The 19,019-nt window shown below is 45.0% G+C and overlaps 1 protein-coding gene across 5 annotated transcripts in view; it reads left to right on the top strand.

Annotated features, from left to right (window-relative positions):
• Positions 1–455: 455 nt before the first annotated feature.
• Positions 456–19,019, top strand: part of DPH6 (diphthamine biosynthesis 6) — a 63,893-nt gene continuing 45,329 nt past the window's right edge. For all 5 annotated transcript variants that reach the window (XR_006387093.1, XR_006387094.1, XR_006387095.1 and 2 more), the window contains exons 1-3: positions 456–590; positions 1,860–1,954; positions 4,902–5,089. Coding sequence is in view for 1 of the 5 variants with exons in the window: in XM_044272632.1 (XP_044128567.1) it covers positions 568–590; positions 1,860–1,954; positions 4,902–5,089 (306 nt within the window). In the remaining 4 variants the exon portion in view is untranslated. The remainder of the gene's footprint in view (positions 591–1,859; positions 1,955–4,901; positions 5,090–19,019) is intronic.

Genomic DNA, 19,019 nt, shown 5'->3' on the forward strand with positions numbered 1-19,019 from the left:
TCGGCAACACTGGCCACGACCAGGATCACTGAGCAGTGGTGACCCGACAGAAAAGAATGGCATCGCCACGACAGCTTCCTGAGTAGCCCTAGCCTAGTCTATTTTCCCTGTATATTTACACACTTTGTTTTTGTTTACACAATAGGGCAAACATTATCCAAATTTCATCTAATATACAGAGAGGAACCGGACAAACACTTTCCGGATCAATATTGTAAATGTAATAATGCAAATCTATCCCTCAGATCAAAAAGAGGGACATTTGAGGAGTAAAGAGGGACAGAGGGACTTGGGTCAAAAGTGGGGACTGTCACCCCAAAAGAGGCAGACTTGGGAGGTCTGTACTGTTCTGCACTGTATGACTTTCTTCCTACATTTGAACCTCGCGCTCGCCGTCCACACGTTCTCCACAGAGCGGTCACGTGGTACGCACACATCGGGTCATGTGATCGCGACGTCATTCAGGTCCTTCTCGTGCCGAGAGAGACTATCTAGAGCTAGGAGGCCACCACACGTGCAGGCATTTCCGAGAGCCGGGGAAGTGTGCGGCAGCCGCCGGTGTCCAGCATGAGGGTGGTGGCGCTCATTAGGTGACTCCTAAAAATAAACATAGCGGGCCTATTACCCTGCAGCTAGACACCTGCCAATGAACTACAAGTCCCAGCATCCCTGCACATGCATAGCGCCGCCAGTGCTGCTGGGTGACTGAAGTATTCTGAGGACCCCCAGCATTCACATCCACATGGATGAGTGATGGCGGCAGCTGCCTGTGATCTGCATCTTCTGGGACAGAATACATAGCCACGTTGGGGGTCAGCTGGTACATGGGTGACGTCATCAGGTGTTGCTGATGTCATCGTAGTTTACTGCAGCTGCCTGAATATAAAGGCGAATTGTACAGATAGCAATGTCAGAATATTTGGGAGATTTAGCAAAACTATAGCAACCAATCAGATTCCACCTTTCATTTTTCAGAGCTCCTTTGGAAAATGAAAGCATCAATCTGATTGGTTACTAAGAGCGAGTAAGCCATTTTTACTTTACACCAGTTTAGTCTTATCGGATATGCTCACGGTTCATCTGATTTAGGCTACGTTCACACAAACGTACTTTGTTTCCGTGTCCGTTACTTTTTTTTTTTTTTTTTTGCGGATTGGATAAGGACCCATTAACTTCAGTGGGTCTGCAAAAAATGCGGACACCGCATCGCAGTGAGGAACCATTGACTTCAATGGGTCTGCGATTCGCAAGATAGGCAAATGATAGGACATGTGTTGTCTTTTGCGGAACGGAGGCACAGACCCGTAGGACTTCTGTGTGTTTCCGCGGGCTTCCGATCCGTGCCTCCGCTCCACATAAGACAAGACATGTCCTATCATTTGCCTATCTTGCAGCTCGCAGACCCATTCAAGTCCATGATTCCAGTGCCCATGCTTTGCGAACCCACTGTTTGCGGTCCACAGCACGGGCACAGCGGCAATACGCAGATGTGAATGGGGCCCAATATGGATGACACACGGAGGGCAAAAAACAGAGACACGGATTCTTCACTGATGTATTTTTTCATGGATGTGAAACAGACACGGAAATGTGACTGAGGCCCGACGGCTCCACCGCTGGTTATTCTGCTGGAGATGATTACTGAGCAGTAGGTTATCATTGGACCCTTCCTGTATCTGTAGGGAATACTTAGCATTTCTCTAATATAAACATGCAGGTTGCCTACACTTCTGGGATTTGTAGTGCCACAGATTAGATTGGCTGTTCAGTAGTGACACACGATTGATATCACATGTCTTGTGGGGTTATTTGTTACAGTGTGTCAGTAGAAGGCGTCATTTCTTTCATCTTCATTTCAGTGGCGGGAAGGACAGCTGCTACAACATGATGCAGTGTGCCATGGCAGGTCATCAGATCGTGGCTCTTGCTAATCTGAAGCCTCCGCAGAGTTCAGGTAAGAAGTGCTCCGTGATCTGTCATATACAGGCAAGTGCGGTACAGAAGACGCCTAGGAGAAATGTGGTGATGACGGCTGAGTGCGTCATCTGTGGTGGGAGTCATCATATGTAGCAGTAGTCATGGGAGGTACGGCAGTAAGGGTATATTCACATGGATATGGATTCCATATCCATATTGTGGTCTGCAAAATACAGACACCTTGTGTGCAATCTGCATTTTTCTTAGGGCTCATACGGATGAAGGTTCAACCCCGTGCTGTGGACCATGATCTGCAAGATTCAGGCCGCACTGCAAAACAAATTTCTAAGTTCTATTTTTTCGCGGTGCGGAGGTACGGAACGAAATCCCACGGAAGCGCTTCCGTGGGCTTCTGCTCCATGCTTTTGCTCTGCACCACTCTGTATCTTGCGGATTGTGGACCCATTCAAGTAAATGGGCCCACATCTGTGATATGGAGTGCACACAGCCGGTGCCCATATGCCGCGGACCCGCTGTTTTCGGGCCGCAATATGGGCGAGTCCCCCAAACACTGTCCTGTCCGTTTTTTGTGGACACATATAAATTAATAAATCCATGTGTAATCCGCAAAAAATGCAGATCGGACACGGATGCAAACTACATTTGTGTGCAGAATCATAGATGATTTGCGTTTTGTACGTACAAGTGGATCACACAAGACCAAATTCCGACACTATATTGCCTAAGCCGTAATGAAGCATTTATTTCTCCGCCATCGGGGAACGTTCATGCTGGATGGGGGCACTGCAGATTTATTGTCATGTTTTACAACAAGGTGGATGAAATTTTGGGAACTTTCATCTGCACCCTATAAAAAAAATCTGCAGCGTAAATTGACTTTCCTTGGGGACTTTAAATTAATTTATTTTATTTTACGTACTTATAGGCCTCTTTCACACGGGCGTTGCGGGAAAATGTGCTGTTGCGTTGCAGGAACACGCAACATTTTTCTGCGCGAGTGCAAAACATTGTAATGCGTTTTGCACGCGTGTGAGAAAAATCGGCATGTTTGATACCCAAACCCGAACTTTTTCACAGAAGTTCAGGCTTGGGATCGGTGTTCTGTAGATTGTATTATTTTTCCCTTATAACATGGTTATAAGGGGAAATAATAGCATTCTGAATACAGAATGCATAGTAAAATAGCGCTGGAGGGGTTAAAAAAAACAAAACATTTAACTCCCCTTAATCCACTTGATTGCGCAGCCGGCATCTCCTTCTGTCTTTATCTTAGCTGTGTGCAGGAACAGGACCTGTGGTGACGTCACTCCGGTCATCACATGGTCCGTCACATGATCTTTTACCATGGTGATGGATCATGTGATGACCGGAGTGACGTCACCACAGGTCCTGTTCCTCCACACAGCTAAGATGAAGACAGAAGAGAAGCCGGGCTGCGCAATCAAGTGGATTAAGGTGAGTTAAATTATTTTATATCTTTTTTTAACCCCTCCAGCGCTATTTTACTATGCATTCTGTATTCAGAATGCTATTATTTTTCCTTATAACCATGTTATAAGGGAAAATAATAATGATCGGGTCCCCATCCTGATCGTGTCCTAGCAACCGTGCGTGAAAATCGCACCGCATCCGCACTTGCTTGCGGATGCTTGCGATTTTCACGCAACCCCATTCATTTCGATGGGGCCTGCGTTACGTGAAAAACGCACAAAATAGAGCATGCTGCAATTTTCAGGCAACGCATAAGTGATGCGTGAAAATCACCGCTCATGTGAACAGCCCCATAGAAATGAATGGGTCGGGATTCAGTGCGGGTGCAATGCGTTCAACTCACACATCGCATCCGCGCGGATGCACGGAATACTCGCCCGTGTGAAAGGGGCCATATAGCGCTACTATATTCTGCAGCGCTTTACAGACATTATAATAAAACTAAGATAACTGGGCACTCTCAGGATATTATTAGCATAAATAACTGTACCGGCTGACAGTAATAATATTAAAATATACAAAACCATAAAACACAACATGCAGTAATACAATATGGCCAATGGAAAATGGTATACAAAAAATATAAATACTAAAATTCGAGGAATAAAATGGAATATTCGATAATATCTCGTATGAATATTCGACAAATATTCGTATGGGAAAGTCTCGTACTGAATGGTTGCGATAAACCAATGTCCTTTAACAACGTCCCTTTCGATATGTATCAGGGATATCCAAAAATAAGCAGAGTCCCAATGCGCAATCAAATTAGCAGACATTAGCAGCCTACTGTCTCCAACGGGGCTCACAATCTAAGGTCCCTATCAGTATGTCTTTGGAGTGTGGGAAGAAATCGGAGGAAACCCGGAGTAAACCCACGAAAACACGGGGAGAACATACAAACTCCATGCGGATATTGTCCTTGTTTGAATTTGACCAAGTGCTAACCACTGAGCCACCGTGCTAACCACTGAGCCACCGCTCATGTCAATTTTGTTGCAGAATTGGAGGCCAGCTATGTGGGAGGGCACAGAAGAAAGCCCACCTATGCAGATGGCTCATCTAGATTCATACTGGTGGTTCCAGTTTTTCTAGGGCACAATTTGGATTTCAGGGAAGTGTATTAGATTTTGAGATTAAAAAAACGTACATGTCTTACACTTGCAGGTCCTAGTCCCGTTCTGAACGTGTTCATTTTATTTGTGGTGTTTGAAAGCCACATTTAGTAAACTAGTACACTGGAACTTCTCAGTTCAAATTATGCTAAAACAGTGCCAGGCCTTTCCTCAGATTGTGTGTGGTATTGCAGCTCCACTCAGTTCAATACCAGACACATCCTGTGGATAAGCATGGCGCTGTTACGGAACCAAGTTTTTCCTGATCCTGGACAATTCTTTTAACGCTTGTTCCAAAGAGCAGCAACATGTAGTAGTGTTGTAATTTGAACCTAGAATGTGCTTCTATTTCCACAGCGGATGAACTGGACAGCTACATGTACCAGACGGTTGGCCACCAGGCACTGGATCTTTATGCAGAAGCCATGGCTTTGCCTCTGTACCGTGTCACCCTCAGCGGCTCCAGCCTGAACACAGGACGGGAGTATAAACCACAAGAAGGAGATGAGGTTGAAGATCTGTATGGACTGCTGAAATTAGTGAAGGCAAGTATGGCGTCCTGCAGCTTGTCTGTATGGCAGGCTAAAGATGACCGTACGCTAAGGACAATAATCCTTTCTCTTATAACTATCCTCTGGATAGATCATCAGCATCTAATCGGCGGGGGTCCGACACCTGGGACAGCTGATTATTAGCTGATTGAGAAGGCAGGGGGGCCGGCAGTAGCGCTGCGGCCTTCTCCCTGTTTCCGGCAGGCCCAGTGACATCACGACTAGTATTACTGGCTTAGCTGCGCCCTGGCTAGTGATACTAGTCGTGATGTCACTGGGCCTGCGGGAAACAGGGAGAAGGCTGCGGCGCTACTGCCAGCCCCCCTGCCTTCTCAATCAGCTAATAATCAGCTGTCCCAGGTGTCGGACCCCCGCCGATTAGATGCTGATGATCTATCCAGAGGATAGATCGTTAGTAAGAAAAAGCTACAGAACCTCTTTAAGGAAATGTGTCACTCTAAAGACACAGAGGGAAGATGTTCTAAGCCTGGGGTTACAGACGCTTGTCTTAGTATAAAAACTTCTTAATAAATTTGACGCATTTTGTGGCAATCCAGGAGTTTAAATCTACACCAGCAATGAACTGGTGTCAATTTGAGCTATCCACCAGTTGTGGTGTAAATGATAGTAAATCTGTTGGGCTGTGGGAGGCCGTGCCCTCATGATAAGCCCCACCCACTTTTGAAAAGTGTCAAGACAAGTGAAAGAGCGCAGATATGGCATGTACCATAATTGGTATTCTATTCCACAGAAGTAACACAAGTCATGTATCAAGGCCAATTTAAAGGGTCGAACATTGACTTATAGCAGGGATGCCCCACCTGCGGCCCTCCAGCTGTTGCAAAACTACAACTCCCAGAATGCCTACAGCTATCAGCCTACAGCAGCGCATGGTGGGAGTTGTAGTATAACAACCGCTGGAGGACCGCAGGTTGAGCATCCCGGACTTACAGGATAGCTGCCTTACATCAGAGGCAGAGCTTGTTAAGAGCTCATTTGCATATCTTCTTCACAAACCATTTAATAAATGTTCCTGAATGGGTCAAAAATGTCGTACACTCAAAATCCACACTAGAGTGAAGAAAAACACCAAAGACACAGTTTTTCGTGCATATATTTTCCACTTTACAGCTTACATGATGGATGCCATGTTTTTGGTGGAAAAAAAGCTGGAAAAAAAAAGACCTAGAAGAATGGCACAAAAATGTGGCATCTTAAAATAAATTGCTTCGTATGAAACCCCTCAACATGGTTTTTTAAGTGTTACTGGTAATTTATGTTTTCATTTTCCATGTTATGTATATAAAAAAAAAAAATTGAAAGTTTTTACATTTTGAATTGTGGTTCAACAGAATAATATTAAAAAACAAACTAACGAATCCCGCCTGGACAAAAATTATGTTACCCTTAAAGGGGTTCTCCCAGATTTTCATACTGATGACCTATCCTCAAGATAGGTCATCAGTATCTGATCGGTGGGGGTCCAACAGCCAGGACCCCCCCACTATCTGCTTTTCCTAGGCAGAGTGACGATACGTTCATGTTTCACGTGGCCTAGGAGCAGCTCAGCCGCATTGAGTATTGAGTGCAATACCGAGCATAGCCGCTATACAATGTACAGTGCTGTGCTTGGTGAGAAAGGAGAAGGCACCAATCAGATACTGATGACCTATCCTGGGGAATACCCCTTTAAGAGTAGCATCATTTTTGTCCAGACCAGATTTGTTAGTTTATTTTTTTTATATTATTCTGTTGAACCAAAATGAAAAATGCAAAAACTGTAAAATTTCAGAATTTTTCAAAAATATAGATAACAACATGGAAAATGAAAACATAAATTACCAGTGACTCTTAAAAAAGGATGTTGAGGGGGGTTTCATACTAAGCAATTGTTTTTAAAGATGCCACATTTTTTGTGCTATTCTTCTAGGTCTTTTTTTCTGCCTTTTTTTACACCAAAAACATGGCATCCATTATGTAAGCTGGAAGTTGGAAAATATATGCATGAAAAACAGTGTTTCTGTGGTGTTTTTTTCCCCACTTCTAGTGTGGATTTTGAATGTAGAACATTTTTTACCCATTCATGAACATTTTTTTGGGGTTACCATTTATATTATCCATCTCTTCAATTTGTCATCAATTGTCCTCTTGCGGCCATGTCCAGGGAGGTTGGCTACAGTCACGTAGACCTTAAACTTCTGAATAATATGTGCCACTGTAGTAACGGGAACATCAAGCTGTTTGGAGATGCCTTATAGCCTTTACCTTTACATGTTTATTTTATCAGTAATTTTCTTACTAGTCACCTGAGACAACTCTCTGCTTAGCTTTCTTTGGTCCATTTGATACCAAAAAGCACAGTGACTGCTTTTCACCCTTCAAGTAGGCAGACTTAATTTTATCCAGGCCAGTTTCATTTCCCTGCAGCTCCTTCACAGTGGAAATGGAGCATTGCACAGTTCCCACATGTGAAATCAGTGGACTTTCTCTGTATTAGGCCTCATGCACATGACTATGTCCGTATTTTGGACCATGGATCTTCAAAATATAGATACCTTCCAGGTATGTTCCACATTTCCCTCACTCCCCTCAATAAAGGACTATTCTCATCTGCAGTATGGGCCAGAATAGGAAATGTTCTATAATTTAGAGAATGGCCAGATTGATTCACGAAAAATTCGATTTTGTGCATGACCCCATAGATATGAATGGGTCATTATGCTATCTGCAAAAAACATGGATAACATATGGTTGAAAAATATGGTGGTGTGCAAGAGGCCTTATACTCATGTGGCTGGTCCTCCAGAGCAGGAGACACTCTTTACTGCTCTTTTTTAATACCTTAGAATTCTCTAATTGGATGTTTAAACCACACGCCACCCTGAAGAACACATAAGCGTGTCTGGGTTGCCACTGCGCAGCGAAATTTGGAAGCGGAAGTGGTGCTAAACCTGCTTGTCTAATTTGTTTCCATGATTGCTTGGGGTTTGGGAGGCCAAGCCACCACCAATCATGAAGTAATAGCATATCCTACTGATTTGTCATCACCCTAAAAGGAATAACCCTTTAAATGTTGCGTTCCCATTTCACAAAAGGTTGATTAAGGGATACTGGTGCTAGAAAACACAAATGTGAGGCATTTCTGGGTCCGGATTCGTATTTATGTTAGGCTGGTTTCACACGGGCGTTGCGGAAAAATGTGCGGGTGCGTTGCGGAAACACCCGCGATTTTTCCGCGCGAGTGCAAAACATTGTCATGCGTTTTGCACTCGCGTGAGAAAAATCGCGCATGTTTGGTACCCAAACCCGAACTTCTTCAAAGAAGTTCGGGCTTGGGATTGATGTTCTGTAGATTCTATTATTTTCCCTTATAACATGGTTATAAGGGAAAATAATAGCATTCTGAATACAGAATGCTTAGTATAATAGCGCTGGAAGGGTTAAAAAAATAATAAAAACGTTAACTCACCTTATCCCCATGATCGTGTAGTTCCCGGTCGGTCTGTTCTTTAGCTGTGGGCTTGGGCTGAATGACCTTTGGTGATGTCAGATCACATGCTCCAATCACATGGTCCATCACCATGGTGATGGAGCATGTGATCTGACATCACCACAGGTCCTTTAGTCACAGCTAAAGAAGAGACCGACCGGGAACTAGGCGATCATGGGGATAAGGTGAGTTAACTTTTTTATTATTTTTAACCCTTCCAGCACTATTATACTAAGCATTCTGTAGTCAGAATGCTATTATTTTCCCTTATAACCATGTTATAAGGGAAAATAATACAGTGAATAGACTGTCACCTAGCAACCATGCGTGAAAATCACACCGCATCCGCACTTGCTTGCGGATGCTTGCGATTTTCACGCAACCCCATTCATTTCTATGGGACCTGCGTTACGTGAAAAACGCAGAATATAGAACATGCTGCGATTTTCACGCAACGCATAAGTGTTGCGTGAAAATCACCGCTCATGTGCACAGCCCCATAGAAATGAATGGGTCAGGATTCAGTGCGGGTGCAATGCGTTCAACTCACGCATCGCACCCGCACGGAAATCTCGCCCGTGTGAAAGGGGCCTTACCCAGATGGCAGCGCGCGCCAATATACCAACTCATTGTGCTAAATCTGTGTATCCGCAAAAAAAATACATATGGGGAAATCTGATCAAATAACCAAAGGCCTACAAAGACTGCACCAAATTTTGTGATTTTCTGCCTTGTGTTTTTTTGTATTTATAGTTTATTTCTGCCATTTTGATCCCTCTTTTATGGTTTTCTTCAGTTTTTTCTTGTAATATTTCCACCTCCAAATGTTAGCTTTATGGCCTCATGCACACGGCCGTGTTCCATGGCCGTGAACGGTCCGTGGTATGCCGGCCTGGATTCCTGCTGACAGCAGGAGCGCACAGCGTCGTTGGTTGCTATGACGCCTTGCGCTTCATGCCGCCGCTGCACTACAGTAATACACTGGTATAGATCATACGAGTGTATTACTGTAGTGCAGCGGCGGCATGAAGCGCACGGCGTCATAGCAACCAATGACGATGTGCGCTCCTGCTGTCAGCAGGAATCCAGGCCGGCATACCACGGACCGTTCACGGCCATGGAACACGGCCGTGTGCATTTGGCCTGAGTCTATGGGAACTATGATACGAAGTACAAACATGTGTTTTTGGGACCTTTTCATTAACTTGTAGCATAGTTTGTGTCTGACTTTTTTTGTGCTATAGATATATCCATTAGTTGTATGCACCTGTGTGAAAAATGCATGTGTCTGTATACTGTATGTTGCTTTTTATGGTGTTTTTACAGTGTTTTCTTTTTTACAATGGCTTTTTTAAAGTACTGATCTACACTACAGAGAAAGTGGCATTAGAGGGCACATACTTTCTTGTTTGAATAAAAACAAGCCTCAAAAAAATGTATGTTCTAAAACGCTATTCATAAAAGAATTCTACACAAATGCCTAAAAAATTAATTAAAGCGAAGAATGCATGCAAAACCAAATTTGTGTGTGAAGGAAACCTGGACTAAGCGAAGAAATTGTATAGCAGCCCCTACTTACAAATGTACTACCCCATCTCTGACCTACAAATGGCGCTCAGAAGCTGTTGTGTCTTTCTTGCCTATTTCACACAGGATCTGTTCAGGATAAAACTGATGGTTTTGCACACAAGTTGAATCGGTTTTCTCTGCCGTCGCGTTCTGTGTGGATGCAATCACGTTCTGATGCATTATTCACAAAACTGAAGAATAGCAATCTACCTCTTCTAGCAATCGTCAATGAAAAGTGCATTGTATCCCGATGCCTTCCGTTTTTTATGCATGCCCCATTCATTTCTGTGGGGCCAGGGATGCATGAAAAATGCACAATATAGAACCTGCCACGATATTTGTTACTGTATAAGATGCACCGGACCATAAGATGCGCCTAGGTTTTAGAGGAGGAAAATAGGAAAAAAATGGGTGGGTTCACATTGTGCTTTAAACGGATGCCTCAGACTGATGCCATACTGTGGCATGCGTTCACCATAGAGTTCCTTTGTAAAATAGAATAAAAAAAGACATATATTTTTTTTACCGTACTGTGCAGGATACAAGAATGTGGTGTGCTGCGGTTTTGGATCCTTTCTTTTTTTGTAGCGTATACGTCAAACAGAGGCATAAAACGTGATGTGAACCCCTTAGTCATACCTTAGACCCCCAATCTTCATCAAATCTCTTATCAGACCCCCAATCTTCATCAAATCTCTTATCAGACCCCCAATCTTCATCAAATCTCTTATCAGACCCCCAATCTTCATCAAACCTCAGATCAGACCCCCAATCTTCTTTAAACCTCAGATCAGACCCCCAATCTTCTTTAAACCTCAGATCAGACCCCAATCTTCATCAAACCTCAGATCAGACCCCCAATCTTCTTTAAACCTCAGATCAGACCCCCAATCTTCTTTAAACCTCAGATCAGACCCCAATCTTCATCAAACCTCAGATCAGACCACCTATCTTCAACAAATCTCTTATCAGACCCCCAATCTTCATCAGACCCACAAATCTGACCTCCAGTCTTCATCAGACGCCAAATCAGACCCTCAATCTTCGACCACAAATCAGACCCTCAATCTTCATCAGACCCCAAATCAGACCCGCAATCTTCATCATGCCTCCTCTCGGACAATATCTGATATTGATGACCTGTTCTGAGGATAGGTCATCAGTATCAAAAGCCCGGAGAACCCCTTTGAAGGGAATCTCTCACATTAGACATGCAGTGCAATCTGCAGGCAGCATGTTACAGAGCAGGAGCTGAGCAGATTGGTATATAGTTTTGTGGGAAATGATTTAGTATAACCTATCATTTATTTGTATAAATCTCTGCTATTTCTGTGCTTAGGAGTCCAGTGGGCGTTCCCCGTCAGTGAGTATATGTAGAAAGAGCTGTCAGTCAATGAGTAGGACCACCCACATGACTCCTAAGCATAGAAAAAGCAGGGATTTATATGAATAAATTGTAAGTTTTACCCTTTTCCCATAAAAGTATATATGGATCAGCTCAGCTCCCCCTGTTATGTAACATGCCGCCTGCAGGTTCCCTTTAATAGGCACCAACTGTAGCGAGGCTCTAATGCTTCCATTTTCAGATACTGATTGCATATAATTTGTGTATTAGAGGTGATAGTTTTCCCAAATTGTAATTGGTGTTGATCCGGTGCTGTAGTCCCCTGGAGCCCCATAGCTGTCTCCTGCCTCTCCGCAGCACAAGTCACATACTTGGAGCCCCTTCCTTTGTTTTGCTGCATCAGCATTGCACACATTAAGTGCCCGAACATCAGAGACTCCATTTCTCTCCCCAGGGTCAGAACCACTAACCCAAATGAAAGCCAAATGAGTGCTAATTAACAGTAATGACCACTAATCCCTTCCATAAAGGATGTGGTCCAACTTGGAAGCAGTTAGTTGCTTGTTCAGAGCAGGGAGCACGTGCTCTGTGTCCTGGTCTCTTCTGTAATTATACGGGCAGGGCCTGGGTGGACCACCTCCCCAATACCCCTATAATAGATTCTGATATTTGAGGCACATTTCCTGCCTGGTATAAGCTGATGATGGCAGCAAGCAGTTTTAGGAAGTCCAGTAGGAAGCATATCTGTCATATATGGCATGGTTGGGTTGTATATAAAAGTAAGGCTCTGTCATGTCATACAGTGGCTTCCATCACCCTTAGGCCTCATTCAGACGGCCGTAGTGTTTTGCGGATCCGCAAAACACAGATACCGGCCGTGTGCGTTCCGCAGTTTGATGAGCGGAACCACGGATGCATTTTTTGCTGATCCATTAAAATGAATGGGTTGGCACACGGCCGTCTGAACGGGCCTTTAGGGTAAATGCATACGTTCATGATTTATGTGCGGAGAATCAGCAGGTGTTCGCAGGGGGATTCAAGCCGACAATCCGCATCAATCGGTGCAGATTTGATGCAGGTTTTCCTCTCATTGAGGTGAAAATCCGGTCAGGAAAATTGACACGCTGTGGATAAAAAAGTCTGCACCGCAGGTCAAAATCCGTACAGAAAAAATCCGCACCGTGTACATGAGAATTTCAAATTCTCATAGAATACAATGTACATGACCTACGGTGCGAAGTTTCCGCATGCAAATCTGTGCGCAAAAAACCACACGCAATCCTGATCGTGTTTTTTTCAGGCTTACAGTCCCATAAAAAAAAAAATCTATATGGTTTTTTACTGGATACCATTGTACAGAACACTGTCGTTTCTTTTTCTCTTCCTGTATGATGACCTGTGCTGAGCGGATAGATGGCCAGAAGGACGCACTTTAACCCTATGGACGTTTAACATGTACCTCAGGAGCTTCACTATCATACACATGGAACATCGATGGAAACTGAGCATAAAAATGAAGGGCTTGGTAAAGCAGCGCAGAAAGTGCCCCTTTCCCCAGCCTGTGTCCCTCTCTGCTCATCATATACATCAGGCTGTGTGCCATGTATTCCTTTCTGATGGAGTAGAGCCGACGAGGTCGCCCACCTTTACACCAGGTTACCACACCATTGTAAGAGTTCAGCTTTACCAGCCGTAGGGCTAGCCACAGATCCTGTATCAAACCTTAGGCAGCAGCGCCCCCTGCTGATTTCTAGATTCGTCTGCGGTAGCTGGGATTCTTACAGGACAGGAGATGTTGAGAATGTCGCACAGTGTGAAGTGACCTCCCGTCCGCCGGCTTATTTAGCAAGCGAAAAGATGGAATCCTAAAATCTGTATTGGTTCAAACCCTGAAAGTATTCCTGCCTCACTATTATATGTGTCCACAGAAATACAGGGAAGTGTCAGCGGTGAGGTCTGACCACGTCTGTCGCTGCCTACGTGGCGGTCATTGTGTGACATGTAAACACCACGTTATCCGAGAAGGACGTCAGACTGCTGTTCTCATGTGTGACATGTTCCTCAGACATAAAGCAGAGACCGTCTCCATATTTGCCGCAATATCGCGCTCGTCCTATGTCTTCATTTTCTTCTACATCTCTTCTGGCTGTTAATGATTTCTCCGGCCATGTTCTCACCCCCCCCCCCCCCCCCCCCCCTCCATCTCATTTTGTCCTTTCATTTCTTTTCTGTCCTCTTCCCTCTCTCATTACATTCTCACTCGGTTCCTTCCTCCTCCCTTTTCTTTCTCACACCCCCTCTTACTCTTTGGGATGAAATCACTAAATTCAAGTCTGGTTTAATTAAAATAGTGATGAATGCAGATTGCATGGAACACAGACAGTAAAATACCGCCACTCTGGCTGGGGACAGACTATAATTACAAGAATTGAGCAGCAGGCCGTGGACCGTCTTCTCTCTTGACACTTACAGGAAATGCTCAATTAGCGTACAGGCTTTCTTTAAGGAGAAGAAAGCAGATCGAGTCAAGCACTTAAAGGAATTGTCCGGCCACTTTTTAAAAAAGTACTTTTGGAAAATAATGAAAAAAGTATTACTCAACTTACTGATGCTGTCCAGGGCCCTTGCCGGTCTGTCCTTCCGGGTCCCTCTCAACACGGACATGGCCAATCCCTGGCGGCAGCTCTCTCCCGCTGGTTGCAGCAGTCACATGTCTATGTTGACAGGGATCAGGTAGTTCAGAGACCAGCCAGGGACCCGGAGGTGTCAGAGGATCAGTGAGGATCTTATTTTATTAAAACTTATGTGATCAGGGTTGCCTTTTACCTACCCGACCATTGGTTTTTGGTATGGTAGTATTTTCTGTCCAGTAAATATTTGGGATGTCCAAAACTGAACTCATCCTTTAATTTAGTTGTTTTCCCAGAATAAGATTTTGATGCACACATTGTACCTGTGATAGGAGGCCATTGAGGAGATTAAAATACATTCAAATAGTTACATAGCTCCATCAAGTCCAACCTGAAATCCTGCTATATTGATACAATGGATGTATTTTTTTGTTTAGTTTTTTTACACTTGCCCCTGATGCAGTACAGCTGATTGGTGGGGGTCCCGGGTGTTCGACCTCCCACTGATCACATACTGATGCAGTACAGCTGATTGGCGGGGGTCCCGGGTGTTCGACCTCCCACTGATCACATACTGATGCAGTACAGCTGATTGGCGGGGGTCCCGGGTGTTCGACCTCCCACTGATCACATACTGATGCAGTACAGCTGATTGGCGGGGGTCCCGGGTGTTCGACCTCCCACTGATCACATACTGATGCAGTACAGCTGATTGGCGGGGGTCCCGGGTGTTCGACCTCCCACTGATCACATACTGATGCAGTACAGCTGATTGGCGGGGGTCCCGGGTGTTCGACCTCCCACTGATCACATACTGATGCAGTACAGCTGATTGGTGGGGGTCCCGGGTGTTCGACCTCCCACTGATCACATACTGATGCAGTACAGCTGATTGGCGGGGGTCCCGGGTGTTCGACCTCCCACTGATCACATACTGATGCAGTACAGCTGATTGGCGGGGGTCCCGGGTGTTCGACCTCCCACTGATCACATACTGATGCAGTACAGCTGATTGGCGGGGGTCCCGGGTGTTCGACCTCCCACTGATCACATACTGATTCAGTACAGCTGATTGGCGGGGGTCCCGGGTGTTCGACCTCCCACTGATCACATACTGATGCAGTACAGCTGATTGGCGGGGGTCCCGGGTGTTCGACCTCCCACTGATCACATACTGATGCAGTACAGCTGATTGGCGGGGGTCCCGGGTGTTCGACCTCCCACTGATCACATACTGATGCAGTACAGCTGATTGGCGGGGGTCCTGGGTGTTCGACCTCCCACTGATCACATACTGATGCAGTACAGCTGATTGGCGGGGGTCCCGGGTGTTCGACCTCCCACTGATCACATACTGATGCAGTACAGCTGATTGGCGGGGGTCCCGGGTGTTCGACCTCCCACTGATCACATACTGATGCAGTACAGCTGATTGGCGGGGGTCCCGGGTGTTCGACCTCCCACTGATCACATACTGATGCAGTACAGCTGATTGGCGGGGGTCCTGGGTGTTCGACCTCACACTGATCACATACTGATGCAGTACAGCTGATTGGCGGGGGTCCCGGGTGATCGACCTCCCACTGATCACATACTGATGCAGTACAGCTGATTGGTGGGGGTCCCGGGTGTTCGACCTCCCACTGATCACATACTGATGCAGTACAGCTGATTGGCGGGGGTCCCGGGTGTTCGACCTCCCACTGATCACATACTGATGCAGTATAGCTGATTGGCGGGGGTCCCGGGTGTTCGACCTGCTACAAATTGTTAGAGAAGTTGAAAGCTCCATTGTTTTGGTACGAAAACGCCTCTTTTCTATCACTTTCAGTGAATACTCCCTTAGTTATTCCTGCTTGGTAAAAATGCTTCAGACTGTATACATCTTATGGACTCATGTTGTACTCTAGGAGGGTGCACACCTCATCATCTGTGCGGCCAGCTCCATCTGTTCTTGAACAGTCCGCAGATCATTATCATGCTGGAGGTTGGCTTTAATGCGCATCTATCAGCAGATTTGTACCTATGACACTGACCTGTTACATGTGCGCTTGGCAGGTGAAGACATCTGTGTTGGTCCCATGTTCATATGTGTCCTCATTGCTGAGAAAAATGTTTTAATATATGCAAATGAGCCTCTAAGAGCAACGGGGGCGATGCCATTACACCTAGAGTCTCTGCTCTCTCTGCACTTTGATTGACAGGGCCAGGTGTGAAAACGTGATCACACCTATCCCTGTCAAAGTGCAGAGGGCACTGCAGTTGCAGAGAGAGCAGAGCATCTAGGTGTAATGGTAACGCCCCTGTTGCTCCTAGAGGCTCATTTGCATACATAAAATCCTAATTTTTCTCAGCAATGCAGGCACATATAAACATGGGACCAACACAGATGCCTTCAGCTGCCAAGCGCATATGTAACAGGTCAGCCAGTTTCCTAGGTACAGATCTACTGATAGGTGCCCTTTAAATGTTGCTATGATATGCCCATCTGAGACCCTTGGCCTGATTCACACAACAGTATTTTCCATCTTTGTGCTGTTCTGACTGCACTTAGCCCACGGACCTTAATTAAAGCCTTGTCTGGATTCAAGTGGAAACCGTACAACCCTCAGGATCTGCCTGCAATAAAGAAGTGGTAAGTACTCTCTGACAGAGCATGCAACGCCACTCCAGTTCTCCCGGCTGGCCTCTGTTTATCCGCGTCTTCAGGTGCACTACTGAGGCCAGTGATTGGCTGCAGCAGTCATGTGTTGTCAATGGGATGTCACCGCTGCAGCCAGGAAAACAGGAGCCTCAGCGCAAGATCTGTCAGGTAAGTACTTGCAGGTGGTTCCCGAGAGTTGTCCGGTTTCCTGCTGAATCTGGACAACCCCATTAATGTAAATGGTGCCATTTGCACTTCAGTTTTGCGGCATGTACCACTGTGCCGAGAAACGATCAGCCTGCTCCATTCTTGTCCAAGATTCATTTATTTAAATGAATGGGTCTGAAAAAAATAATGAGACCCATAAGAACGTCTAGATACCTCTGTGTTTTGCATGTAGAAATGCAACAGCTGTCTGAAGGAGGCCTTAGCCACGTGTTTCCAGCAGGAGTAGACTTCTGGCCTTGTAGTCCAGGCAGGTCTTCCAGACGCCTTTGCAGTAGCTTTGTTGAAAACGGTAAAAAATCTCTTCCAAAAACCTTGAGATTTGACCAGCAGCATAAAGGTTAATGTGTTTGTGTAACCCCCACCGGGGGTAAGAAGAGGCGCAGCCCCGGTGGAAGGTCCCCAGCCGATGAGTAACCTTTACACATGCTGTAACATCATCCGGATGTCTTGTTTTGTTTGCAGCTCCCAAATCTTAATAACCGTGCCCCCTCCTTCTCCTCTCCCGCCTCCCTCAGGCTGTTTGTGGTTCTGACTTGATGATTATTTCATTTATTTATTTTTTTATCTGATTAACTGACACATTGGGATCAAGTCAGACAGAGGCCCCCCTGAGGCTACGCAACGTTTTCATTTAAAGAAAAGTGGGGAGGTTTGTGATCCACGCCACGGCTAATGGCTGTGTTTATCAGACAGAGAGAAATTACCTTCTTCTCTGCAGGGGGGAAGGATTTTATCCTAAGGACCCGCAGTTTAAGAAAATGGATAATGGCTGCAAGGTAATTTAGTGGTAAAAGTTTTTTATTTTATTTTTTTCTCATTAATATTACATTTCTGCCTATAATTACAGGTTGTGCTATTTGCTAATTAAACTGTAAAGTGTTGCAGCTAATTTCTCCCCTGGACAATTTCATGGTTGAGAGAGAGCGTGGAATTAGAGGGACACGTAATTGGGGAGTGGCGCCTCACTCTGATAATTGCATTGCTATGTTTCCCATTTAACTGTCTCATAAATTTTCACATTGTTATAGTATTGCCCAAGCGCCGATGACAGTTCAGCAGATATTGAGAGGTTGGCGTGATATTGCTGCGTGTGGGGTCAGCATGGCCACAATCGGTACACGGACGCTGGCTGCTCATGTACGTTTAGGGCACTGGTTACTGATTTGGTTTTTGATGCGTATTTAAGGCCCCATTCATATAAGGCCTTGTGCACATCATCGTATCTGTTTTATGGTCCCTATATTGCAGATCTGCAAAATCCGGATGCAGGCTGTGTGCATTTTATTTGTCAACCCATTGTTCTCAATGGGTCCATGGACCACATTTTCCGGACATAGTCTATCTTTTTGCGGAAGGGACACAGGTGCGTGTGCTTTCCACATCTGTATGTTCGTTCTGCCAAAAGATAGAACGTGTCCAATACTTGGGCGCTAAATGTGCACCGCGAACCCACTGAACGCAATAAATGTGGGTGCAACACAGACCATATCCGTATTTTGCGGATCTGCGATTTGTGGAACACCAAATGGATACGGTCGTGTGCATGGGGCTTAGACAGCAAAGTTTTATTCCACAGTTTGTTAGTGGTCTCGAGATCCAGACCTGTCTGTGATAAGATACGTGGACCATAGATACGTGCCCGATTAAACGTCAAAATACTGTTTTCCAATGTTTCCTTTTTTTAAAATCTCTTTTATTATCCTTCTCGTTACCCCTTTAAGGATGCAGCCTAATTTGGTGTACTGTAATGACACAGCCATTTATATTTTTAAAATTTTGTTTTAATCTCTTTTTTTTATTTTTCAGTCAAAATAGCCATAAGAGGGATTGCTTTTTGGAATATGAGTTGTATTTTTTAATGGCATAATTTTAGGTACATCCATATTATAGAACGTAAAAAAAATTGGAGGGACAGTGTGAAAAAAACACAGCAATTCCAAGCATAGTTTTTGGGGTTTTGTTTTAATGGTTCAGCAAGAAGTATAAGTGAGATGATAATTTCATTACGCAGATCAGTA

The sequence above is a fragment of the Bufo gargarizans genome, chromosome 11, assembly GCF_014858855.1.
Source record: "Bufo gargarizans isolate SCDJY-AF-19 chromosome 11, ASM1485885v1, whole genome shotgun sequence".
In the NCBI taxonomy this organism is placed as follows: domain Eukaryota; kingdom Metazoa; phylum Chordata; class Amphibia; order Anura; family Bufonidae; genus Bufo; species Bufo gargarizans.